This window comes from Oncorhynchus masou, chromosome 6, assembly GCF_036934945.1.
Source record: "Oncorhynchus masou masou isolate Uvic2021 chromosome 6, UVic_Omas_1.1, whole genome shotgun sequence".
Lineage (NCBI taxonomy): Eukaryota > Metazoa > Chordata > Actinopteri > Salmoniformes > Salmonidae > Oncorhynchus > Oncorhynchus masou.
This window is the reverse complement of record NC_088217.1, coordinates 28,610,431-28,636,955: the sequence shown is the minus strand read 5'-3', so window position 1 is coordinate 28,636,955 and position 26,525 is coordinate 28,610,431. Positions and strand designations below refer to the sequence as shown.

Below are 26,525 nucleotides of genomic sequence, written 5' to 3'. Positions count from 1 at the left end.
TCCCTGGATACCTTTTCCCATTCTAATATGGGCACTCTCACTCAAAACACACAAAGGCAAAACGTGTCTGTGTTACACAGTCAACACAAAAAGTAGCTCAAATTCAAAAGGACAAAAGTCTGTCAAAGTTGATAACAAATTGATTGAAGTTGATGGAGGGGCATTTCCAGTTTAAAGCGTTCTATGTTCATCAGTCCAGACACTTGTTACACACATGACTTATCACCCCGGGAGGCCGAGGAGGCCTTTTGGCCGCTGGTCAGTCCAGGTTTCTGGGTGTAGGAAGAGCGTGAGAATATGGACAGGCCTCCGCTTCAGACAAAAAGGAAGTCAGGAAAGCGTGATGGTAACAAAAGAAGTGAGAGGCTGACTAGTTTATCCACACGGTGCCAGAAGCTTGGACAGTTCTTTTTTCAATTGTAAACGCTCGTGCTTGATTAGGTAAAATACAAACACAAACAACAACATGACTCCTCACGCTATGAACGTCCCATAGTGCAAAATTTATTGTTGGTAAGGTAGTGCCCAGAAAGGATTTTTTGTATCCCTTTTAATTATATACATATATTATTTATGTCAGAAGGCTCTTCCTTTTCCCAACGGCGTAGTGCTTTCGTTTACAACAAAGGGATATATTCACATCCAGGAAACAAGACAGACTTCAAGCTTCTTATCTACAGTCTTTCAAGCACGTCCAATATTTACTGCATATTACAGGTGGGGATGGGGGCTCTGGGATATTCAATCAAAATATGTTCTCTAAACTAGAAATGGCATTTCAGCTGTATTATCTGTATCAGTGTTTTCCTTATCTTTATGATGCACAACCGAGCTCTTCTTCCCTTAGTAGCACAAAGGCCTATATCAATCAAGCAGTTTAGTTTCTTTCCAACACAAGGTTGTCTTCTTTGTCACAACCATCAGAACATTCCCACCATAGCAACTTGGCAGAATACATTTGGTCCTCTACTCATTGGGTTTGTTTGTGTAAATTAATGTGAGAGGATAGTAGTGGGAATGGTAATTGCACAGTGTGCAGAGTGAAAATGACAAAAGTATATAAGTAGGCTATATTCATGTGGACCACATTTGTCAAGGTACTTGTGGGGTTCCATTTACTCCATACAAAATAATCTGACAATTACAGTAGTGTAAACTGGCACCCTTGCATGATTCCCATATTGTTGATTTTAAAATGCTCTTGGATTTAGTCTATTACATATAAAAGATGATCTATACAAAGATCTAACAAGCCAAAACCTGATTTCTTTGTGTGTTCTTAATCTAGACCACACACACAGTTTTAAGAGTTACTTTGACATGTCTTAGTTCATCTAAACTTTGTGCACAGGTTGATATTGGAGGTAATCTAAACTGTTATGTGAGCTTCTGCAGTAAAACATAGGGAGAAAGTGTATAACAAACCCTTTCCTGTTCACATTAAGGTAGTGAAAACTATTTTCTTATGTTAATGTTTTACAAGATTACAGGTAAAATAAGATCAAAGTAACTGTGAAAGGGTTCTTGGATTCTCAAGAATGTCACACTGGGGTGGTAGTTACACCTACAGAGGGCACAGAGTTTGCTTTTGGATCTCAACACAATCTCTAGGACATTACTATTTTCTTAAACAACATTTTGGATTCATTTCATGAACTTTTAGTCTAAAAGTAGACAAGGGATGTGTTTGTTGTAATGATGCTAAAAGTAAAAGTTGTGGAAAAATGATAATATACTGTAACTGCTTTAGAAATGTCTCCCTCCATCAGTCTGGATCCACTATCCAGGACATCTCAATAAAGACACAATCTTTTCAAAGAAAAAGAAAAACTAACAAAAACATAGTTGTCTTATTTACCATCAATTTCTTAAGCTGCTCCACAGAGAGCCCCTTCATAATCGTCTATATATTTATATATTTCTACCACTCAGCCTCACTCCTATCTTCATTTCATATGACCTTTTTACATGTTTGACTAAAATCAATAACTAAGAGAATGTAGGTCCAGTGGGATGTTTTATGGCGGAGTGAGAGTCTGGGGAGAGGGGATTGGGAGGGGAGGGGAGTGAGAGGGGAGGGGAGTGAGTCTGGGGAGAGGGGAGTGAGAGTCTGGGGTAGGGGAGTGAGAGTCTGGGGAGAGGGGAGTGAGAGTCTGCTGCCAGAGGAGGTCTCAGTCAGGGTTCTGGGTGGAAATAATGCAGAGTTGGGTGTGCATGAGTATGCATGACTTCCGTTGGGCCTAAGAGCAGCCACACCTGTCTACCACCATACCAGGGATCTTGCCGTGGATGATCTGCTGCTTGTCGTTGAAATAGAGCATGTTGATGGGTGACATCTTGGTGGGGGTGCAGCAGGGCCCTGCTGAGCCTCTGGGGTTGGCGTGTTGTACCAGGTGGGTGTGTGGGTACTTCTGCATGAACATGTATTCACACTGGCCCGAGCAGTAGTTGGCTTTATAGCGCTTAGGAGCAATGATCCAGTCCCAGCCGAAGGCCTCAAAGTCCACCGTCAGCGGGTAGCGGCAGCAGCGGGACTCGGTGGAGTGCTCGTCACAGTCCAGTCCCAGGTTACGTCGGGAACGTTTGGTCGTCTCGAGAACCTTAACCTCCAGGAACGGCTGCTGGAGTCAGGGGAGGGGGGAGAGGGGGGAACAGGAGGAGAATGGAGGTGATTAAAAGAGAAATCAAAACAGTGAGGCGAGTAACGCTTCTAAAATATATTGGGGTACTGTGACCAATTAACATCACTGGAGGAAAAAAAAAAGATGCACTCTAAATACCCCTTACTAACTTTGGTTTCAAAGCAGAGTACTGAGAGGAAGATGTGAGTAGTATCGGTTGATGCAAAGCTGACCTTTTAACGTCAATGGAAATGCCAACATTCTATATGGTTAGCTTGATCTATGACCTCTGAGGTGATCCGCAAGTTACCATAACCATGACCCTTGTGCACTGCAAGAGCAGTGAATATTTTACTCCAGCATTGTAACGTGTATGCTGGGAGCCGGGAAGCAAGTTCAGGGAGTGACTTTAATAATAAATAACAAAAGGAACAAAACAAGAAACACGCGTACAGACATGAAACAGAACAGAAACAATAAATCCTAGGGAAAGAACCAAAAGGGAGTGACATATGTAGGGAAGGTTTACCATCAATTTCTTAAGCTGCTCCACAGATACACCCCCTTCATAATCGTCTATATACACACACATATATTTCTACCACTCAGCCTCACTCCTATCTTCATTTCATATTACCGTTTTACATGTTTGACTAAAATGAATAAGTAAGAGATGGAGGTCCAGTGGGATGTTTTGTGGCGGAGTGAGAGGGGAGTGAGAGTCTGGGGAGAGGGGAGGGGAGTGAGAGTCTGGGGTGAGGGGAGAGGGGAGTCTGGGGAGAGGGGAGTGAGCCTGCTGCCAGAGGAGGTCTCAGTCAGGGTTCTGGGTGGAAATAATGCAGAGTTGGGTGTGCATGAGTATGCATGACTTCCGTTGGGCCTAAGAGCAGCCACACCTGTCTACCACCATACCAGGGATCTTGCCGTGGATGATCATCTTCCTCTATTCAGCCAGGTGATTGAGTCCAGGTGAGTCTGATGAGGCGCTGATGCACATAACGATGGTGACAGGTGTGCGTAATAATGAGGAGCCTGATGACCTTGAGCATCGGGAGGGGGAGTATACGTGACAGTACCCCCTCCCTGACGCATGGCTCCAGCTGCAGGACGCCGACCAGAGAGATGATCCCGGGGACCTGGTGAGGTGACTTGGCGAGGCCGGCCGAGGCGCGGGGACCTGGCGAGCCAACAGAGTCTTGGGAAGCCTGCCGCGCCAGCCAAGGCATGGGAGTCTGACCAGCAAGCTCAAGAGTCCTCAGTAAACACGGCAACAGACACTTGACAGGGCAACCGAGTCTTGTAAATCTGATGAACTAGCTGAGGCATGGAAGCCAGCTGAGGCATCCCTGGTTGCGGCACCCGGACCCAACGTCACCTACAGTCACAGAAAAAAACAACTCCCTGATGCTCCCCTTTGGTGAGGCGTTATTCTGTAATGTGTACGCTGGGAGCCGGGAAGCATGTTCAGGGAGTGACTTTAATAATAAATAAAACAAGAAACACAAGTAGCGTACAGAAACAATAACGCCTTGGGAAAGAACCAAAGGGAGTGACATATATAAGGAAGGTAATCAGGCAGGTGATTGAGTCCAGGTGAGTCTGATGAGGCGCTGATGCGCGTAACGATGGTGACTCGTGTGCGTAATAATGAGCAGCCTGACGACCTCGAGAGTTGGAGGGGGAGTATACGTGACAAGCATGTTTATTTTACAAAATCCTCATCTCTCCACAGAAAACCCAGCTGGACTTGAGCACAGTTTTTTGTGATGCTTTCAACAGAAGAAATAAGCTTAGAGGCCAGAAGGGTCAACCCACGTCAGCTTAGGGCTTTCTTTGGGGGGCAAAGGATCGGGGGTTAACCTTGTTCTTAGATTTGTGTTTTGTTTTATTTTTGTACACGGGCCTCTGTATCTCTGATCTTTTCTTTCTTCTCCTGAAGGAAAACAGAGCTAGCTGCTGTGCAAGGATTCATTGGCCGACAGGCCAGAGTCAACCCCTGGGCCGTGCTGTGAAGAACTGGCCCAAATGAAATGACCAGTGGGATACCATTTCGTAATGATTAATGGGAACAATCATGTGGCCTATATAGTGCTGTCATACACATGACACTTCATATGCATTCATGACAGTGTTACATTCCACAGCAAGGAAACCAAAAATTGTCGCTCAAACTGAAGGGGGAACTAACAAAAGAGTCACTGACAACAACCAAAATGAAATAGGTGGAGTTTTAGAAAGGTTTCTGATTGACACTCGGGGGTGTCCACTGAAAGTTGACTAGCAACAACAACTGGGATCTAAGACACCCACCATGAGTGTCTTTCAGAAACCTTTCTAAAACCCCACCTATTTCATTTTGGTTGTTGTCAGTGACACTTTGTTAGTTCCCCCTTTGCCCAAGAAGATGCAAACTAAATAAAAACCCACACCAAACAAAGACAGGACACAAACCAAAAGGTGGAGCAAAACGAAACAGGGAAGCTCAGATAAAGGATTATTTACAGTGCCTTTGCGAAAGTCTTCGGCCCCCTTGAACTTTGCAACCTTTTGCCACATTTCAGGCTTCAAACATAAAGATATAAAACAGTATTTTTTGTGAAGAATCAACAACAAGTGGGACACAATCATGAAGTGGAACGACATTTATTGGATATTTCAAACTTTTTTAACAAATCAAAAACTGAAAAATTGGGCGTGCAAAATTATTCAGCCCCCTTAAGTTAATACTTTGTAGCGCCACCTTTTGCTGCGATTACAGCTGTAAGTCGCTTGGGGTATGTCTCTATCAGTTTTGCACATCGAGAGACTGAAATTTTTTCCCATTCCTCCTTGCAAAACAGATCGAGCTCAGTGAGGTTGGATGGAGAGCATTTGTGAACAGCAGCTTTCAGTTCTTTCCACAGATTCTCGATTGGATTCAGGTCTGGACTTTGACTTGGCCATTCTAACACCTGGATATGTTTATTTTTGAACCATTCCATTGTAGATTTTGCTTTATGTTTTGGATCATTGTCTTGTTGGAAGATAAATCTCCGTCCCAGTCTCAGGTCTTTTGCAGACTCCATCAGGTTTTCTTCCAGAATGGTCCTGTATTTGGCTCCATCCATCTTCCCATCAATTTTAACCATCTTCCCTGTCCCTGCTGAAGAAAAGCAGGCCCAAACCATGATGCTGCCACCACCATGTTTGACAGTGGGGATGGTGTGTTCATGGTGATGAGCTGTGTTGCTTTTACGCCAAACATAACATTTTGCAATGTTGCCAAAAAGTTCAATTTTGGTTTCATCTGACCAGAGCACCTTCTTCCACATGTTTGGTGTGTCTCCCAGGTGGCTTGTGGCAAACTTTAAACAACACTTTTTATGGATATCTTTAAGAAATGGCTTTCTTCTTGCCACTCTTCCATAAAGGCCAGATTTGTGCAATATACGACTGATTGTTGTCCTATGGACAGAGTCTCCCACCTCAGCTGTAGATCTCTGCAGTTCATCCAGAGTGATCATGGGCCTCTTGGCTGCATTTCTGATCAGTCTTCTCCTTGTATGAGCTGAAAGTTTAGAGGGACGGCCAGGTCTTGGTAGATTTGCAGTGGTCTGATACTCCTTCCATTTCAATATTATCGCTTGCACAGTGCTCCTTGGGATGTTTAAAGCTTGGGAAATCTTTTTGTATCCAAATCCGGCTTTAAACTTCTTCACAACAGTATCTTGGACCTGCCTGGTGTGTTCCTTGTTCTTCATGATGCTCTCTGCGCTTTTAACGGACCTCTGAGACTATCACAGTGCAGGTGCATTTATACGGAGACTTGATTACACACAGGTGGATTGTATTTATCATCATTAGTCATTTAGGTCAACATTGGATCATTCAGAGATCCTCACTGAACTTCTGGAGAGAGTTTGCTGCACTGAAAGTAAAGGGGCTGAATAATTTTGCATGGCCAATTTTTCAGTTTTTGATTTGTTAAAAAAGTTTGAAATATCCAATAAATGTCGTTCCACTTCATGATTGTGTCCCACTTGTTGATTCTTCACAAAAAAATACAGTTTTATATCTTTATGTTTGAAGCCTGAAATGTGGCAAAAGGTCGCAAAGTTCAAGGGGGCCGAATACTTTCGCAAGGCACTGTATCTAGAAATCAATTAGGGAGAGCCAACTTAACCCTCCGCATCTCTCAAGCCAACTGGAGCCCTGGGCCAGCCACTCTTAAATATCACCTGGGACAGCACAGGTGAAACAGCTTCCGAATAACAAGGTTCTGAATAACAAGCTGAGGCGTCCTCAGTAAACACGGCAACAGCTTCCAAATAACAAGGTGATACCCACGTGCTAATGTCCAACCTCGAAATAGAAATGAAAAAACGTAAGCCTGTTATTTTTTGTTGGACAATTAAATACAAGACAAAACTGCCACTTATTTTATATATACATTTTATTTTTACAATCTTACTGCCTAAAACTAAAGTTGAGAAACATCTAGAACTCTCATCCCCTTGGAGCAAGCCCAACCAAAATGGCAAAGCGTGCAGTCAAAATAAATTGTGAGCCAGGGCTACACACTGGCTGAATACAAAACGTAATGACTGCCCTCCCTCAAAAGACAATCAGCAATGAAGTTGTCCTTACCACAGACATGTCTGATTCCAAGGGGAAACTCCTGCATTATCCACAGTAACTTTCCCCTCGTGATTTTTCTCAGTGGATTGGCCTCAAGAAAATGATTGGCAGCACACATGATGGTTAAGAGAAACTGGTTACCACTCTTGGCTTTGGGCGAAGGACCAACGCAGACCAACAGAACCCTGCGGAAAGGATTGTCAAAAGCAGGAATAGGCTATAAACGTGACAGGATTTACAGTAAGACACAACGTCATGTTTTAGACCAGGCCAGAAGAAGTTATGCAAGATAGGGTCATACGTCTTTTTGAGCCATTGTGAGCCAACCTCAGTATCTCTTGTCGAAGCATAATTGGAACGACAATTTGAGGTACACTGGGCCAATCGTCTTGCCCAGAAGAGGTGCGAGAACACCATTTCCTCATTAGAACACCATCTCTGTCAAAGTAACCCCCACAAACTTAATCAAACTCCTCCTCTGGATGTATCTCAGCGAAAAGAGAGGAGAGGGAAACTGTGTTTCTCTGTTCAGCAATCAGCTGCTTCCTAGACGTAAGGAACTGTACAAACTCACTCACCTTTGGGGTTTTCAAAGGAGAGGTCAACTCAGGAGTTTTACTGAAATCAGGATCACACATAAATGTCTCAGAGAGATCAACCATGGTGGGATCGTTGACAACCTCCTCAATACTAAACTTGCTCCCAGCCACTTTCTTAGACATAACGAGTGTAACGGCACACGCTGGGAACATGCTCGGGTACTTTCCTGATAACCCATTAGGTTCCTCTACTCTGTGTTCTTTACAAATGACAGGTTTTGGCACGACCTTCCCTCCAGCCAAATTATTTCTCAAAATGAATGAGACCCCTTCACCGGTAGGCTAGACATCACTCCAACGGAACCAGAAATAAGATCAGACTTGAATTCCACATTATACAAAGGACCTTCCATGCAACCAATCTCCGCGCCTTGTCCTAACACACTGTAACCAGTTGCTGAAGTATCAGACAAAGGCAAAACACCCTCCAAAATGAAGGACTGGGCTGTCACAGTATCTTCACTGGCTGCTTAACAGCATTGCCACTCAACAGAGACAGGAACACATCTGAAACAAAGGGTTTCACATCTGATCCAAAATCTTGTTAAGGAGATACACCAGTCCCAACTGATCTATCTCTTAGTTGAATGGCATGCTCACATTCCTGTTCCCTTTCCTTGTGCTTAAACTCATATTTCTGTTGCTCCAATCTCTTCACAGTCACTTTCATTTTCCTTATGCTCAAGCTCTCAAGCCCCCATTTTGCTTTTAGTTCTACCTCTCGCAGGTGCACATCTATGGGGTGTACTCTACCATCTTTAGGACATATTTCATCATCCCCCCTCTCCAGACAGATTTCCTCCTCCACCAAAGCGGATTACTGCTTTTGAATCAGCATGTGCAACTTTTATGTCATATTGCTTTGCAATGACGAGCTGATTCGCCTTCGTACATTTATCTAGCATCTCCCATGTAGAGTTTTCCACAAACACTTCCAACTTAAAGTCCATGGCTATTTTTTATAATCTTGTGTGTTTATGCAACTTTCAACATTATTCCACCAATCTTAACCCTTCAGGGTTACCCCTCAGTGACACTTAAATATCTGGACACAGCAGAGCTTCAGAGTAGGTGATTAGAGAGACTACCATACTCATGGGAAACAATATCCTGGACGAGCCCACATTTTGTTACTTACAGCAAGGAAATCAAAAATTGTCACTCAAACTGAAAGGGGAGCTAACAGAGTCACTAACAACCAAAAAAACCAGGTGGGGTTTTAGGCGGGGTTCAGAAAGACACTCATGGGGGTGTCCACTGAAGTTGACTAGCAACAACAACTGGGATCTAAGACACGCACCATGAGCGCCCACAAAGAAGAGGCAAACAAAATTAAAACCCACACCAAACTTAGTCAGGAAGCAAAAGGAACACAGGGAAGATCAGATAAAGGATTGTTTTTCTAGAAATCAAATTGGGAGCTCCAACTAATGGTGTTAACCCTCCACATCTCTCAAGCCAACTGGAGCACTGGGCCTTACATATCACCTGGGACAGCACAAGTGAAACAGCTTCCGACTAACGATATGGACAAACCAGCACAGGTGTAACGCATACTGACTAACGAGGTGACACCAATCTGTGTGCCCCACATGCTAACATGCTAATGTCCAAGCTCTAAAAAATAAATGGATAAACCAAAGCCTGTAACAGACAGTTCATGTGTTTGTATTACTAGCATACACTTTACATACTGTATGTAGTAATCTGGGTTTGAGATTTGCTAGCTCATATTAAATAAAATTGTATTGGTCGTATTTTTAATATGGAATCGCAGGTGAAGCAAAATTAAAGAATGAGCCATGTCCAGAATATATACATTGAAAAAAAATATAAACACAACATGTAAAGTGTTGGTCCCATGTTTCATGAGCTGAAATACAAGTGTATTTCTCAATTTTTGTGCACAAATTTGTTTACATCCCTGTAAGTGAGCAGTTCTCCTTTGCCAAGATAATCCATGCCACACTTGACAGGTGTTGCATATCAAGAAGATGACTAAACAGCATTATCATTACTGAGGTGCAGCAGGGTAGCCTAGTGGTTAGAGCGTTGGGCTAGTAACCGGAAGGTTGCAAGTTCAAATACCCGAGCTGACAAGGTACAAATTTGTCGTTCTGCCCCTGAACAGGCAGTTAACCCACTGTTCCTAGGCCGTCATTGAAAATAAGAATTAGTTCTTAACTGACTTGCCTAGTCAAATAAATAAAAAGGTGCAGCTTGTGCTGTGGACACTAAAATGTGCAGTTGTCACACAACACAATGCCACAGATGTTTCAAGTTTTGAAGGAGCATGCAATTGGCATGCTGACTGCAGGAATGTCCACCAGAGCTGTTGCCAGAGAATTGAATGTTAATTTCTCTACCATAAGCCGCCTCCAACGTCATTTTAGAGAATTTGGCAGTACGTCCAACCAGCGTCACAACTGCAGACCATGTGTATGGCGTCATGTGGGCGAGCGGGTTGCTGATGTCAACGTTGTGAACAGAGGTGGGGTTATGGTATGAGCAGGCATAAGCTACGGACAACCAACTCAATTGCATTTTGTTGATGGAAATTTGAACACACATAAGTACCGTGATGAGATCCTGAGGCCCATTGTGAGCCCCATTTCAAGGTTTCTGTGACCAACAGATGCGTATCTGTATTCCCAGTCATGTGAAATCCATAGATTAGCGGCTAATGAATTCATTTAAATTGACTGATTTCCTCAAATGAACTATAACTCAGTAAAATCAATGAAATTGTTGCGTTTATATTTTTGTTCTGTGCATTCGGAAAGTATTCAGACCCCTTGACTTTTTCCACATTTTGTTACGTTACATCCTTATTCTAAAATAAGGATGTAAAGATTCAATAAATAAACATCCTGAGCAACCTACACACAATACCCCATACTGACAAAGTGAAAACAGGTTTAGAAATGTTTGCTAATTTATTACAAATAAAAAAATTAAATTCCTTATTTACATAAGTATTCAGACCCTTTGCTGTAAGACTGGAAATTGATCTCAGGTGCATCCTGTTTCCATTGATTATCCTTGAGATGTTTATACAACTTGGAGTCCACCTGTGGTAAATTCAATTGATTGGGACATGATTTAGAAAGGCACTTTTCTAAACTCAGCAAAAAAGAAACGTCCTCTCACTGTCAACTGCTTTTATTTTCAGCAAACTTAACATGTGTAAATATTTGTATGAACATAAGATTCAACAACTGAGACAAACTGAACAAGTTCCACAGACATGTGGCTAACAGAAATTTAATAATGTGTCCCTGAACAAAGGGGGGGTGGGGGTCAAAATCAAAAAGTCAGTATCTGGTGTGGCCACCATCTGCATTAAGTACTGCAGTGCATCTCCTCCTCATGGACTGCACCAGATTTGCCAGTTCTTGCTGTGAGATGTTACCCCACTCTTCCACCAAGGCACCTGCAGGTTCCCAGACATTTCTGGGGGGGAATGACCCAAGCCCTCACCTTCCAATCCAATAGGTCCCAGACGTGCTCAATGGGATTGAGATCTGGGCTCTTCAGTGGCAGAGCACTGACATTCCGGTCCTGCAGGAAATCACGCACAGAACGAGCAATATGGCTGGTGGCATTGTCATGCTGGAGGGTCATGTCAGGATGAGCCTGCAGGAAAGGTACCACATGAGGGTGGAGGATGTCTTCCCTGCAATGCACAGCGTTGAGATTGCCTGCAATGACAACAAGCTCAGTCCGATGATGCTGTGACACACCGCCCCAGACCATGATGGACCCTCAACCTCCAAATTGACCCCGCTCCAGAGTACAGGCCTCTGGTGTAAAGCTCATTCCTTCGACAATAAACGCAAATCCAACCATCACCCCTGGTGAGACAAAACCACGGCTTGTCAGTGAAGAGCACTTTTTGCCAGTCCTGTCTGTTCCAGCGACGGTGGGGTTGTGCCCATAGGCGACGTTGTTGCTGGTGATGTCTGGTGAGGACCTGCCTTACAACAGGCCTACAAGCACTCAGTCCAGCCTCTCTCAGCCTATAGTGGACAGTCTGAGCACTGATGGAGGGATTGTGCATTGCTGGTGTAACTCGGGCAGTTGTTGCCATCTTGTACCTGTCCCGCATGTGTGATGTTTGGATGTACCAATCCTGTGCAGGTGTTGTTACATGTGGTCTGCCACTGCGAGGATGATCAGCGTCCGTCCTGTCTCCCTGTAGCGCTGTCTTAGGCGTCTCACAGTACGGACATTGCAATTTATTGCCCTGGCCACATCTGCAGTCCTAATGCCTCCTTGCAGCATGCCTAAGGCACGTTTACGCAGATGAGCAGGGACCCTGGGCATATTTCTTTTGGTGTTTTTCAGAGTCAGTGGAAAGGCCTCTTTCGTGTCCTAAGTTGTCATAACTGTGACCTTAAATGCCTACCGTCTGTAAGCTGTTATTGTCTTAATGACCGTTCCACAGGTGCATGTTCATTAATTGTTAATGGTTCAATGAACAAGCATGGGAAACACTCCATGAATATCCTTGAGTGGCCAAGTCAGAGACCGGACTTGAACCTGATCGAACATCTCTGGAGAGACCTGAAAATACCTGACAGCGCTTGAGAGGATCTGCAGAGAAGAATGGGAGAAACTCGCCACATACAGGTGTGCCAAGATTGTAGTGTTGTACCCAAGAAGACTATGCTGTATTTGCTGCCAAAGATGCTTCAAAAATGTACTGAGTAAAGGGTCTGAATACTTATGTAAATGTATTTCATTTTTTTATTTGTAATAAATTAGCACACATTTCTAAACCTGTTTTTGCTTTGTCATTATGGGGTATAATTTAATACATTTTAGAATAAGGCTGTAACGTAACAACTGCAAGCCAGGACTAATCGCCCACCATCAGGGCCCGACCTCACTAATGCACTTGTGGCTGAATGGAAGCAAGTCCCCGCAGCAATGCACATCAGATAATGAAAAATGTTTTGCATTGATAAAAGGATTGGGTATTATAGAGAGCAATCGTAATGGTTTTTGTAGGCACTATGCCATGGTTCGTTGAACAAAGCCTATGGGGAAATTAATGTAATTTTTGTAGGGTTATTTGATAAACGCCGAAAATAAGGTCCGTGGTAAACATGGGCTTTTTTATACGTTTTGTTCTATGAGATAATCTTCAACAGCTAATGTCACTTTTTGTGAATTTTGAATCTTTTATGTAATAAAATAAACATGCACATAAAGGCTTCATAATGCATAAAGGTCATGTTAACTGAGTGATATCTCATAGAACAAAATGTAGAAGATTTCATAAGCCTGTTATTCGCAGACCTTTTTGGCAATTATTCCAAAACCCTATTCTTTCCCCATTCATTTTGCCAATATGAATGGCTGAACGAACCAGAGAATTATTTTTTTTTTTAGGATGACAAGGTGGCGAGTTCTATAAAGACAGTTTGAAGGCTGGATTTTGCATCATTCAAGGAAACTGTTACTTTAAATTGTCATGTAAAATAACTTGTTTGCTGGCATTGGCTTGTGTTGCCCTTAACGATGCCAATGCTAAGCTATATTTGAGTAGACAATACCAAGTCTTGGATACTTTTTTATCCAAGAAAAGAGGTGAATTTGTTGTTTGTTTTAATAGTCAGAAACAACCATTGGATGGGTCAATCTAATTTTAACAAACCAAATCACTCCATCAACACACAGTGTTGTTGATGAAACGTGTTTTGCTAGCCTGAGTTATAAAACTCTAAACCGCCATTCATTTTTCACATCGTCAATCTAAACACAAATTATATTAATTGTGTAGGCTTACCTTGGCCTGACGTTTTTAATAGCAGTGTGGTTCTCTCTCGAATAAGTTGAGAATTCCCTGTCAAGACGAGAGACATGTAGGCCCGGGTGGCTTAACTAGCCTAGCTAGCCTGGAGCCTCAAATGGAGGACACTAACAAACATTTTAAAAGCTGCAGGATCTGTGTTTATTTTGCTTTATTCTGAGACAATGTGGACTGCCGTGACTTACAATGTAGCAACTGTTTGCTTGCAGAGAACTACAGGGGTAAAGTGGCTACTCTCAGCAAACAAGTAGTGAACCTACACAAGCTACAGGAGAATCCACACCTGTCTACCTTTCTTTTCCACCACAGTCGCCAGATGCCGCTCTGGCCTCGTGGAAGTGTTGCCACCGTATCAGATCTCCTCTGCCAACTGGCCGGTACTCTGCAGGTATCCCTCCCCGAAGGTGTCCCCCCCTCCCTGGAGAATGGAGCTAGTAGGATGTTCCTTGATGACTTGGTGTATGTTCCTGTTCTCGATCCTACCAATCAGCCATGGAAATAAGTCACCTGCCGTGGAAGTCGAAAACAGCGTCCTCTGGCAACGGGGGCCTCCTTGGAGATGTTAAGCCCGGAGTGGACACAGACCAGAAATAGCTTTGCCGTCCTGGATCCAGAGGTTCCAGCACCTTCTTCCCTGGGTGCTTCCGATTCGAGATCGTATCCAGAGGTACCTGCGCCTTCGTCCTCTGTTCTGTTCCCCTCTCCGGTGGCTTCTACCTCGGGTTCAAATCCTCAGAGCTTTCACCCTCATCAGACCGTGAGGCTGTCCAAGACTCTGGCCAATTCACCATCCATGGTGGATACTACAGCTGGCTCGGGTCCATCTGGCCCCACCACCCTTCGGTCCTCGAGGGGTTTTTGAAACCACTTGAGGCGAAACAACGGCTGGACCTCCTCAGCCATTGCACCAGCTGTCATCATTGGCAGTTATATGGTAAGAAACATGGTTCCTGGGGCAAAAATCCTGTGCTATCCTAGAGCACAAGTACAGGATATTACAAGGCTGCTTTCGACCGTTCTATGACAGATGCCAGGAGCTGATGCTGTCGTAGTCTATGTGGGGTCAAACAATATTAGGAGGACTAGCTCGGAATTGCTGAAAAATGATTTTAAAGAACTGATTCTAGCAGTGAAAGATTTTTAAAAAGCGGCCAATTATTTCAGGTCCGGTACCATCGTTGGGCCGTGGGTGTGAAATATTTACTGGCTACTGGCATTACACAGCTGGCTAAAAGATTACGCTAGCTCTGTTGGAATCACTTTCATAGATCTCTTTGACAGTTTCTGAAAAAGAAGATGCTCTACAGGAATGACGGAGTCCATCCAAATCATCTTGGCTCCTGTCCACACATTTCAAGGCTGCGTTGAGACAAATGACCCAAGCCCAGCTCAGATGATCCCTACCGTTGTGTCGCTAAGTTGTTGTAGAGCTGCTGCTAATGTACATTGTCCCAGGGGTGTTGGCAGACACAATGTAAGTAACTTCATTTATGTCCCTCTAACTGCCCTAAATGCCTCTGTTGATCCTACAGCTATTGTATGCAGTAATCATGTGCCTATAAACCAGAGTTTTACTAATACCACGGATGCGGTGTGCCCTACTAGGAAGTCCACTGTGTGCCGCTCACCCTGCACTACCAGCTAGAATATAAATAACATTGTCATGTCTACTTCTAATAAGCTTCCCAGTAAAGCAATAAAAACAAGCACCCCAGAAAAATTCTAAAAATAGGCTACATCTGTTAACGTGGGCTATGAAACAAGTTCCATGAAATCAATAACTTGCTCGTAAAAGATTACATTAATATTATATTTCTGAAACTCACTTTGATAATACCTTTGATACAGTGGTAGCAATACATGGCTTTAACATCTACAGACAAGACAGAAATGCCAATGGGTGAAGTGTTGCGGTCTATATTCAGAACCACATTCCTGTAAAGATTAGAGAGAATCTCATGTTAAATACTGTTGAAGTAATACGTCTACAGGTTCATCTGCCTCACCTAAAGCCCATTCTTGCTATAGACCACCAAGTGCTAACAGTTAGTATCTGGATAATGTGTGAAATGCTTGATATGTGATTTCAACAGAAGTACATTTTCTGGGTGATTTTAAATATTTACTGGATTTCATCACGCTGCCCACTCAAGAAAAAGCTTCAAAATGTAACCAGTGCCTGCAACCTGGTTCAGGTTATCAGTCAACCTACAAGCGTAGTTACAAACTGCACAGGAATGAAATCATCAACATGTAATCATCAACATCTTTACTAATGCTGCTGAAATTTGCTTTAAAGCAGTATCCAAAGCCATCGGCTGTAGCAATCACAATATAGTAGCCATTTGAAAGTTCCAAAGCTGAGCCTAATATTGTCAGATCCTGATCTGTTTCACCAGTCTTTGTAATTGTCTCCACCCCACTCCAGGTGTCACCCATCTTCCCCATTATCCCCTGTGTATTTATACCTGTGTTTTCTGTCTGTCTGTGCCAATTTGTCTTGTTTGTTCAAGTCAACCAGCAGTTTGTATTTCAGTGCCTGCTTTTTTCCCCAGTCTCTTTTCTTGCCCTCCCGGTTATGGCCCCGAGCCTGCCTGCCTGACCACTCTGCCTGCCTGCCGACAGGTACCTCTGCCCCCCTCTGGATTACCGATCTCTGCCTTACCCTGAGTCTGCCTGCTGACCCACCTCTGGTTCTGACCCCTGCCTGCCTTGACCTGTCTATTGCATGCCCCTGTTTGGAACATTAAACTATTGTTGATCTGGGTATTCCCTTCATACCTGATAAATATAGTGTATAAGAGAGAATTCAATACATTTTGTAGTGATTCCTATGTTGATGTAAATAATATTTTCTGCTCTGTGATGTCATGAGGTGCATCCAGATGCTGCACTTGACATTTATGAAATTGCTTATTCCAGTTACTAATAAGCATGCACCCATTTAAGAAAATTACTGCAAACTGTTAAATCCCCTTGGATTTATGAGGAATTGAGAAATTGTATGGTTGAAAGGGAAGAGGCAAAATTAATGGCAAATAAGTCTGGCTGCACAACCGATTGGGAAAACACTGCAAATTGAGAAATCGTGTGACTAAATTATACTATGAAACAAATGATAGTAAAAAGCTTTGGACCACCTTCAATTACATTTTGGGCAAACTCAGCTGCATCATTCATTGAATTAGATGGCTCATCCATCACACAACCCACTGATATTGCCAACTACTTTAAAAAAAATTAATTGGCAAGATTAGCAAACTTCCACTCCTGAGTGGGGCAGCGCATCAGTGCTGCGGTGTCACTACAGCCTCTGGTTACAGGAGACCCATGAAGTGGTGCACAATTGGCCCAGCATCGTCCGGGTTAGGGGAGGGTTTGGCCGGCCGGGATTTCCATGTCTCATCGTACTCTAGCAACTCCTTGTGGTGGGCCAGGAACCTGCAAGCTAAACTCTGTCGTCAGTTGGATAGTGTATCCTCCGACACATTGGTGCGGCTGGCTTCCATGTCAGCTTATGTCAAAAGTAGTGTGGCATCGCAGGGTCGTGTTTCGGAGGACGCATGGCTCTCGACCTTCGCCTCTCCCAAGTCCGTAGGGGAGTTGCAGCGATGAGAGACTAACTATCAATTGGATACCACGAAATTGAGAAAAGGGGTAAAAGTAATAAACAAATATTTGCAAACTTAGGCATGACATGCCAGCAACAAACGCACACACTATACATCCAAGTATAACTGACCATATTATGAAAGACAAGCATCGTAATTTTGAATTCTGTGTGGAAGAGGTGAAGAAATTGTCTACCAACAATGACAAGCCACCGGGGTCTGACAACTTGGATGGAATATTACTGCGGATAATAGTGGACGATATTGCAACTCATACTTGTCATATCTTCAATTTAAGCCTACTAGAAAGTGTGCCCTCAGGCTTGGAGGGAAGCAAAAGTAATTATGCTACCTAAGAATAGTAAAGCTCCTTTACTGGCTTAAATAGCCATCCAATCAACCAGTTACCAACCCGTAGTAAACTTTTGGGAAGGACATTCAACAAGCACAGCACTTACACTGATTGGCTGAGACATCCACTATATTGTGGATAAAGAGTTACCTGTCTAACAGAACACAGAGGGTGTTATTTAACGGAAGCCTCTCCAACATAATCCAGGTCGAATCAGGTATTCCCCAGGGCAGCTGTTTAGGCCCTTTTTTCAATCTTTAATGACATGCCACTTGCTTTGAAGAATTTTAAGTATTTGGGACAAAATATTTCCCTAAACCTCAACTAAATCTTGTAATGAATAATGTGGAAATTTAGCAAATTGAGGTGACTAAACTGCTTGGAGTAACCCTGGATTGTAAACTGTCATGGTCAAAACATGTTAATACAACAGTAGCTAAAATGTCTGTTCACCACAGAGGGATGGTGAATTGGCTTACACTTGGCACAGAACAGGGTAGCACGGCTGGCCCTTAAATGTAAACAGGGAGCTAACATTAAGACATGCATGTGTTGACAAGCTGAATGCACTGAGCTTACTGTTTAAACTAATAGCACACAGCTCAGACACCTATGCGTACCCCACAAGACATGCCAGACATGTCTCTTCACAATCCCCAAGTCTAGAACAGACTATGGGTGGTGCACAGTACTACATAGAGCCATGACTACATGGAACTCTATTCCACATCAGGTAAAAACAGATACAAATGGAACAGTGGGGACTGTGAAGAGACACACACACAGGTACAAACACACGCATACATAAGCTAGCACACACGTACATTGAAATATTGTATGGTGGTATTATACACTTTATGTAGTGGTGTTATACACTTTATGTAGTGGTGTTGTACTGTTATATTTTGTTTTATGTGTGATGTAAGTGCCTTACTGTTTTTGGACCCCAGGAAGAGTATCAGCTAATGGGGATCCCTAATAAACACAAACGTCAATAACTACAGTTGAAGTCGGAAGTTTACATACACTTACACTTAGGTTGGAGTCATTAAAACTAGTTTTTCAACCACTCCACAAATTTCTTGTTAACAAACCATAGTTTTGGCAAATCGGTTCGGACATCAAGTAATATTTCCAACAATTGTTTACAGGCAGATTATTTCACTGTATCACAATTCCAGTGGGTCAGAAGTTTACATACACTAAATTGACTGTGCCTTTAAACAGCTTGGAAAATTCCAGAAAATGTTATCATGGCTTTAGAAGCTTCTGATAGGCGAATTGGAGGTGTACCTGTGGATGTATTTCAAGGCCTACCTTCAAACTCAGTGCCTCTTTGCTTGACATCATGGGAAAATCTAAGGAAATCAGCCAAGTCCTCAGAAAAAAAATTGTAGACCTCCACAAGTCTGGTTCATCCATAGGAGCAATTTCCAAACGCCTGAAGGTACCACGTTCATCTGTACAAACAATAGTACGGAAGTATAAACACCATGGGACCACGCGGCCGTCATACCACTCAGGAAGGAGACGCGTTCTGTCTCCTAGAGATAAACATACTTTGGTGTGAAAAGTGCAAATCAATCCCTGAACAACAGTAAAGGACCCTGTGAAGATGCTGGTGGAAACAGGTACAAATGTATCTAGATCCACAGTAAAACGAGTCCTATAAATGACATACCGCTCAGCAAGGAAGAAGCCACTGCTCCAAAACCACCATAAAAAAGCCAGACTATGGTTTGCAACTGCACATGGGGACAAAGATTGTACATTTTGGAGAAATGTCCTCTGGTCTGATGAAACACAAATAGAACTGTTTGGCCATAATGACCATCGTTATGTTTGGAGGAAAAAGAGGGAGGCTTGCAAGCCGGATAACACTTTCGCAACCGTGAAGCACGGGGGTGGCAGCATCATGTTGTGGGGGGGCTTTGCTGCAGGAGGGACTGGTGCACTTCACAAAATAGATGGCATCATGAGGAGGGAAAATATGTGGATATATTGAAGCAACATCTCAAGACATCAGTCAGAAAATCAAAGCTTGGTCGCAAATGGGTCTTCCAAATGAACAATGACTCCAAGCCTACTTCCAAAGTTGTGGCAATATGGCTTAACCTCTTACATCTATGGGGGCGCTATTTCATTTTTGGATGAAAAACGTTCCCGTTTTAAACAAGATATTTTGTCACAAAAAGATGCTCGACTATGCATATAATTGATACCATTCGAAAGAAAACACTCTGACGTGTCCAGAAATACCAAGATATTCTCTGTGCGTGCCCTAGAACGTGAGCTTCAGGCAAAACCAAGATGAGATGGCATCCAGGAAATGACAAGGATTTTTGAGGCTCTGTTTTCCATTGTCTCCTTATATGGCTGTGAATGCGAGAGGAATGAGCCTGCCCTTTCTGTCGTTTCCCCAAGGTGTCTGCAGCATTGTGACGTATTTGTAGGCAGATCATTGGAAGATTGACCATAAGAGACCACATTTACCAGGTGTCCGCCCGGTGTCCTGCGCCGAAATTGGTGCGCAAAACTCAGCTGCCAGTATTTTTCCATGCGATACAGAGAGGAAAGCAAGCTTCCACGAACTGCATATCAATGAAGAGATATGTGAAAAAACACCTTGAGGATTGATTCCAAACAACGTTTGCCATGTTTCGGTCGATATTATGTAGTTAATCCGGAAAAAGTTTTACGTTGTAGGTGACTGAATTTTCGGGTCATTTCGGTAGCCAGACGCAATGTAGAAAACGGAACGAATTCTCCTACACACAGACGCTTTCAGGAAAAACTGCGCATTTGGTCTGTAACTGAGAGTCTCCTCATTGAAAACATCAGAAGCTCTTCAAAGGTAAATGATTTTATTTATTTGGTTATCTGGTTTTTGTGAAAATGTTGCGTGCTAAATGCTACTCAAAATGCTATGCTAGCTTTGCATACTCTTACACAAATTAGTCCATTTCTATGGTTCAAAAGCATATTTTGAAAATCTGAGATGACAGTGTTGTTAAGAAAAGGCTAAGCTTGAGAGCAGACGCATTATTTTCATTTTATTTGCGATTTTCAGAAATCGTTAACGTTGCGTTATGCTAATGAGCCTGAGGCTTTAGTCACAAACCCGGATCCGGGATGGGGAGTTTCAAGAAGTTAAGGACAACAAGGTCAAGGTATTGGAGTGGCCATCACAAAGCCCTGACATCAATCCCATAGAAAATTTGTGGGCAGAACTGAAAAGGCGTGTGCAAGCAAGGAGGCCTACAAACCTGACTCAGTTACACCAGCTCTGTCAGGAGGAATGGGCCAAAATTCACCCAACTTATTGTGGGAAGCTTGTGGAAGGGTACCCAAAACATTTGACCCAAGTTAAACATAGGCATAGGCAATGCTACCAAATACTATTTGAGTGTATGTAAACTTCTGACCCACTGGGAATGTGATGAAATAAATAAGATGAAATAAATCATTCTCTCTACTATTATTCTGACATTTCACATTCTAAAAATAAAGTGGTGATCCTAACTTACCTAAAACAGGGAATCTTTACTATGATGAAATGTCAGGAATTGTGAAAAACTGAGTTTAAATGTATTTGGCTAAGGTGTATGTAAACTTCAACTGTATCTCAAGTGGTCTTTCCTCAATTCCTTGCATCCTATCTCCCTGCATAATTCTCAACCGTATTGGAGGAGAAGGTCCAAGGTCCCTCCCTTTGGACCTACTTCTCCAATGCATTTTGAATAGGAGGTGTGGAGAGAGGATGCCAGGAATCGAGGACAGATTAGTTGACAAAGTGTCAGTGTGTAAGGCTGCGACAGGTCTGAGGGTCCTTACCAGCCCTTCCTCCCCTGGTCTCAGCGAGGTCACTGCCAGGTCGTTGCCGCTCTCGTCGAAGGCATTGATGTCGATTCCCCAGTTGGTGTGCGGCTGCTTGAACCAGTTCTGCAGCACGTGCTTGAAGTCGATACTCTGCCAGTGGCCCACACGTGAATTGAGCTCGATCTTCAATGAGCGGATGCGGATGTGGCGGCTGCCCTGCTCCGTGACAGGCTTCAGCCTGAGGATCTGCAGGTAGACGGTCGAAGTCTGCTGCAGCGGCCGAAGGTACACCCACAGCTGAGCCTTCAGCACCTTGGTGAACATGAGTTTGGGGCTGAACTTAAAGAAGCAGCAGCTGGGCTTGCCGTCCACCTGCACCAAGGGCTCCGCTGTGGGATAGAGAAAGACAGACAGGGTTTCTACATTAATAAAGGTTTAAAACCTCTACAGGATCAGTGTCCCCCACGGAACGGATGTGCTAACGTAGGCTAATATGATTAGCATGAGGTTGTAAGCAACAAGAACATTTCCCAGGACATAGACATATCTGATATGGACAGAACGCTTAAATTCTTGTTAATCTAACTGCAAAAAGCATTGTCCAATTTACAGTAGCTATTACAGTGAAATAATACCATGCTATTGTTTGAGGAGAGTGCACAGTTATGAATCAATAAACCAATTAGGCACATTTGGGCAGACTTGATACAACATTTTAAACAGAAATGAAATGGTTCATTGGATCAGTTTAAATCTTTGCACATACACTGCTGCCATCTAGTGGCCAAAACCAAAATTATGCCTAACCTGGAATAATACATTGTGAGCTTTCTCTTGCATTTTTTTCAAATTGTATCCAGACTATGTATATCCTTGCTTCATGTCCTGAGCTACAGGCAGTTAGATTTGGATATGTAATTTTAGGTGAAAAATAAAAAAGATATCTGATCCTTAATATCTGTAGAAATATAGCTCTACATAAGAGATCAAAAAAGGTGTCAATACAAAGGATGATCAATGGGGCAGCAGGTAGCCTAGTTGTTAGAGCGCTGGACTAGTAACCGAAAGGTTGCAAGATCAAATCCCGAGCTGACACGGTGAAAATCTGTCCTTCTGCCCCTGAACAGGCAGTTAACCCACTGTTGCTAGGCCATCATTGAAAATAAGAAATTGTTCTTAACTGACGTGGCTAGTTAAATAAAGGTAAAACATGTTTTTTCAATGACACTGAACTGGAGCATGGCTTTACAAATATCATTAAAGCATTGTATGCTTCAATTGTAAATTACCTCAATAAGAAACAATATTGTTGCTTTGATCACATCAGAAGACATCCGTCTCGTAATCTCCAAAATACAACAACTTTGTTTGGATGTTGTAAAGGACCATTCACCGAAACTGAAGAGATATAGCTAGCTAACTAACTCCTTTTGCATGTGGAAAAAACAGTGGACAGAGACTTGCTAGCATGGAATCTGCCTCCAGAAAAAAGCTTCTCCCAAGTGGGTGTGACACCTACTCCCGTTGCCTGCTGCACTGCTGCTTGGATTCCACCTGGCGATCTGATCACCGCCTGCCTTGGGTATCTGCACCAGACATGCCCTGCCACTGCCCCCCCCCCCCCCTTTCCACCCTACTGATCAGAATTTTAGGTAGGCTAATTAACTTGAAGCTTATTATGTGAGCTTACTCAGAAATGCTTGAATTAACTAGTATAGGCCTACTATTTATTTTATCGCATACTTTTATAGCCTACTGGACTCAGAGAGCTACTCTCTCAAGTTATCTTGTTGGGGCGAGTGACTCTTTGAACTTACAATGGCTAGCCCCAAGTCATTGTTTTTTCTTGTTTTATGCTATTTGCCTCATGACTCCTGCGTGCCTTGTTGACTGTGAACGTGCTTGTTTACCCAACCATGGGACAGACTGTTTGGTCCCATCCTCGGGGCTCTGACTCTATTGGTTACACGGACTCTTGCCCTCCCATCCCATTCTAACCACCTCCTGCCAGCTTTGTATTCATGTTACCTGATGAAATTGCTGTACAATATGATCTTGTTTCCATCTGATGCACATTCAAATGTCATTAAAAAACACTGCAGTGCTCTCCTTGTCCTTTGTCGTGGCCTGATTGCATTACTGCTGATGATATCTTCAAATGTGCATATACACTCTGGCCCCAATTCTGACTTGTCCTCTGATATCTGTTTCACAGATTTCTGCTCTCGTAAAAGCCTGAGTTTTCTACAAGCTTATTACCTAAAATGTATCAATTGAAAGTGTGGGTCCACAGCTCCAATCCAAATGTGTTGGTCATTACTGAGACGTGGTTAAGGAAGAATGTTTTGAACACTGATGTTAACCTTTCTGGTTATAACCTTTTTCGGCAAGAGCGATCATCCAAATGTGGTGGAGTGGCAAACTTTACCAAAAAACACTTTCCGTGCTCGGTTGTCTCTGCTAAGTATGTCCCCAAACAACTTGATTTGCTGGTTTTAAGCACTAAACTTTCAAATAGCTTTTTGTTGGCTGGGTGTTATCATCCACCATCATCACTGGCCTGTACCCTAAATTCTCTCCTGGCCCCTTACACTAAGTCGGAATTTGTCCCACGAGGTGACCTAAACTGCGGCATGCTTAAACCCCCTGACCAAGTCCTAAAGCAATGGGGCTCCCTAAAATTCTCAGATTATTACCAATCCCACAAGGTACGACTACAAACACCCAGAAAAGGATACTCTCCTTGACGTTATCCTCACAAATAATCCTGATAGGTATCAGTCTGGTGTTTTCTGTAATGACCTTAGTGATCACTGTTTTACAGCCTGTGTTCGTAATGGCTGCTCAGTGAAACGACTTGTCCTGATTTGTCATAGGCGCTTGTTAAAAAACTTTAATGAGCAAGCCTTCCTTCATGACCTGGTTTAGAATTGGTATAGAAAATTGGTATAGAAGCTTGATCCCCTCTGTCGAAGACACTTGGACCTTCTTTTTTGCTATTTTCAGTGGTATTGTTAACAAACACACCCCCATAAAGAAAATGAGAATTAAAAACAGGTTCAGCCCCTGGTTCGACTGTGATTTGGCAGAGTTACTCCACCTCAAGAATTCTATTTGGCGAAAGGCTCAGCACACACATACTCAGGCTGACTGGCTCTCGTTCAGGTAAATGAGAAATAAGTGCACTCAGGCTATCCGGAAGGCCAAAGTTAGTTACTTAAAGACATGGAGAATAAACCCTCTTCCTCACAGCTGCCCATGTCCCTTAATGTTGATGATGTGGTTGTTACTAACAAGGAGCACATGACTGAGCTCTTTAATCACCACGTCATTAAGTCAGGATTCCTATTTGACTCAGCCATGAATCATTGCCCATCCAACATTTTCTCATCTCCCACCCGTTCTAATGCGACTGACTACCTCTTTTTCCCCTGCCCCGCTACAAAGCTTCTCTCTGCAGGCATTCACTTAGTCTGAGGTGCTAAAGGAGCTCCTTAAACTTAACCCCCAAAAAACATCTGGGTCAGATGGTTTAGATCCTTTCTTCTTTAAGTTTGCTGCCCCTATCATCACCAAGCCTGTCTCTCCTCTCTGGGGAGGTTCCCACTGCTTGGAAGGCAGCCTCAGTGCGTCCTTTGTCAATAATCAATTGACTGGCTTCTTGATGTCTATACTATTCTCTCTGGTATGCAATCTGGTTTTCGCTCAGGTTATGGATGTGTCACTGAAACCTTAAAGCTCCTAAATTATGTTACCATTGCTTTTGATTCTAAGTAGTGTTGTGCTCTATTTTTATTGATTTGGCCAAAGCTTTTTTATATGGAAGACCATTCCATTCTTGTGGGCTGGCTAAGGAGTATTGGTGTCTCAGCCACTGCCTGTCATCAAGGGAGTACCCCAAGGCGTGATCCTAGGACCCACACTTCTCAATTTACATCAACAACATAGCTCAGGCAGTAGGAAGCTCTCTCATCCATTTATATGCAGATGACACAGTCTTATACTCACCTGGCCCCTCCCCGGATTTTGTGTTAAACGCTCTACAACAAAGCTTTCTTTGTGTCCAACAAACTCTCTGCCCTTAACCTTGTTCTGAACACCTCCAAAAACAAAGTCATGTGGTTTGGTAAGAAGAATGCCCCTCTCCCCACCGGTGTGGTTACTACCTCTGAGGGTTTAGAGCTTGAGGTAGTCACCTCATAGAAGTACTTGGGATTATGACTAGACGGTACACTGTCCTTCTCTCAGCACATATCAAAGCTGCGGGCTAAGGTTAAATTTAGACTTAGTTTCATCTATTGTAATTGCTTCTCTACAAACCCAGATGCCAAACTAACCCTGATTCAGATGACTATCCTACCCATGCTTGATTACGTATACGTAATTTATACGTCTGCAGGTATGGGTTCTCTCGAGCGGCTAGATGCGCTTTACCATTTGGCTATTCGATTTGCCACCAATGCTCCTTATAGGACACATCACTGCACTCTATACCGTCGCAAGACCCACTGGTTGATGCTTATTTATAAAAGCCTCTTAGTTAGGCCTCACTCCCCCCTATCTGAGATACTTACTGCAGCCCTCATCCTCCACTGCAGCCCTCATCCTCCACATACAACACTCACATTCTGTTAAAGGTTAAAGGTCCCCATAGTACACACATCCCTGGGCCACTCCTCTTTTCAGTTTGCTGCAGCTAGCGACTGGAACTAGCTGCAAAAAACACTCGAACTGGACAGTTCTCTCTCTGGACAGTTCTCTCTTCATTCAAAGACTCAATCATGTTCACTTACTGACAGTTGTGGCTGCTTCGCTTGATGTCTCTACCTTTGACTTTGTGCTGTTGTCTGTGTCCAATAATGTTTGCACCATGTTTTGTGCTGCTACCATGTTGTGTTGTTAGCATGGCAGCAACACATGACATGTTGTTGTCTTAGGTCTCTCTTTATGTAGTGTTGTGGTGTCTCTCTTGTCGTGATGTGCGTTATGTCCTATTCGTTTTTATTTTTAATCCCAGGCCCAGTCCCAGTAGGAGGCTTTTTACCTTTTGGTAGGCCATCATTGCCAATAAGAATTTGTTCTTAACTG

At 43.2% G+C, this 26,525-nt stretch overlaps 1 protein-coding gene across 1 annotated transcript in view; it reads right to left on the bottom strand.

Moving 5' to 3' along the window:
- Positions 1-1,119: 1,119 nt before the first annotated feature.
- The window catches only part of LOC135541833 (growth/differentiation factor 11-like), a 40,139-nt gene continuing 14,733 nt past the window's right edge, over positions 1,120-26,525 (bottom strand). The window contains exons 2-3 of the mRNA XM_064968251.1: positions 21,453-21,826; positions 1,120-2,618 (exon numbers count right to left, since the gene is read on the bottom strand). Coding sequence (XP_064824323.1) covers positions 2,241-2,618; positions 21,453-21,826 — 752 coding nt within the window. The 3' untranslated portion in view covers positions 1,120-2,240. The remainder of the gene's footprint in view (positions 2,619-21,452; positions 21,827-26,525) is intronic.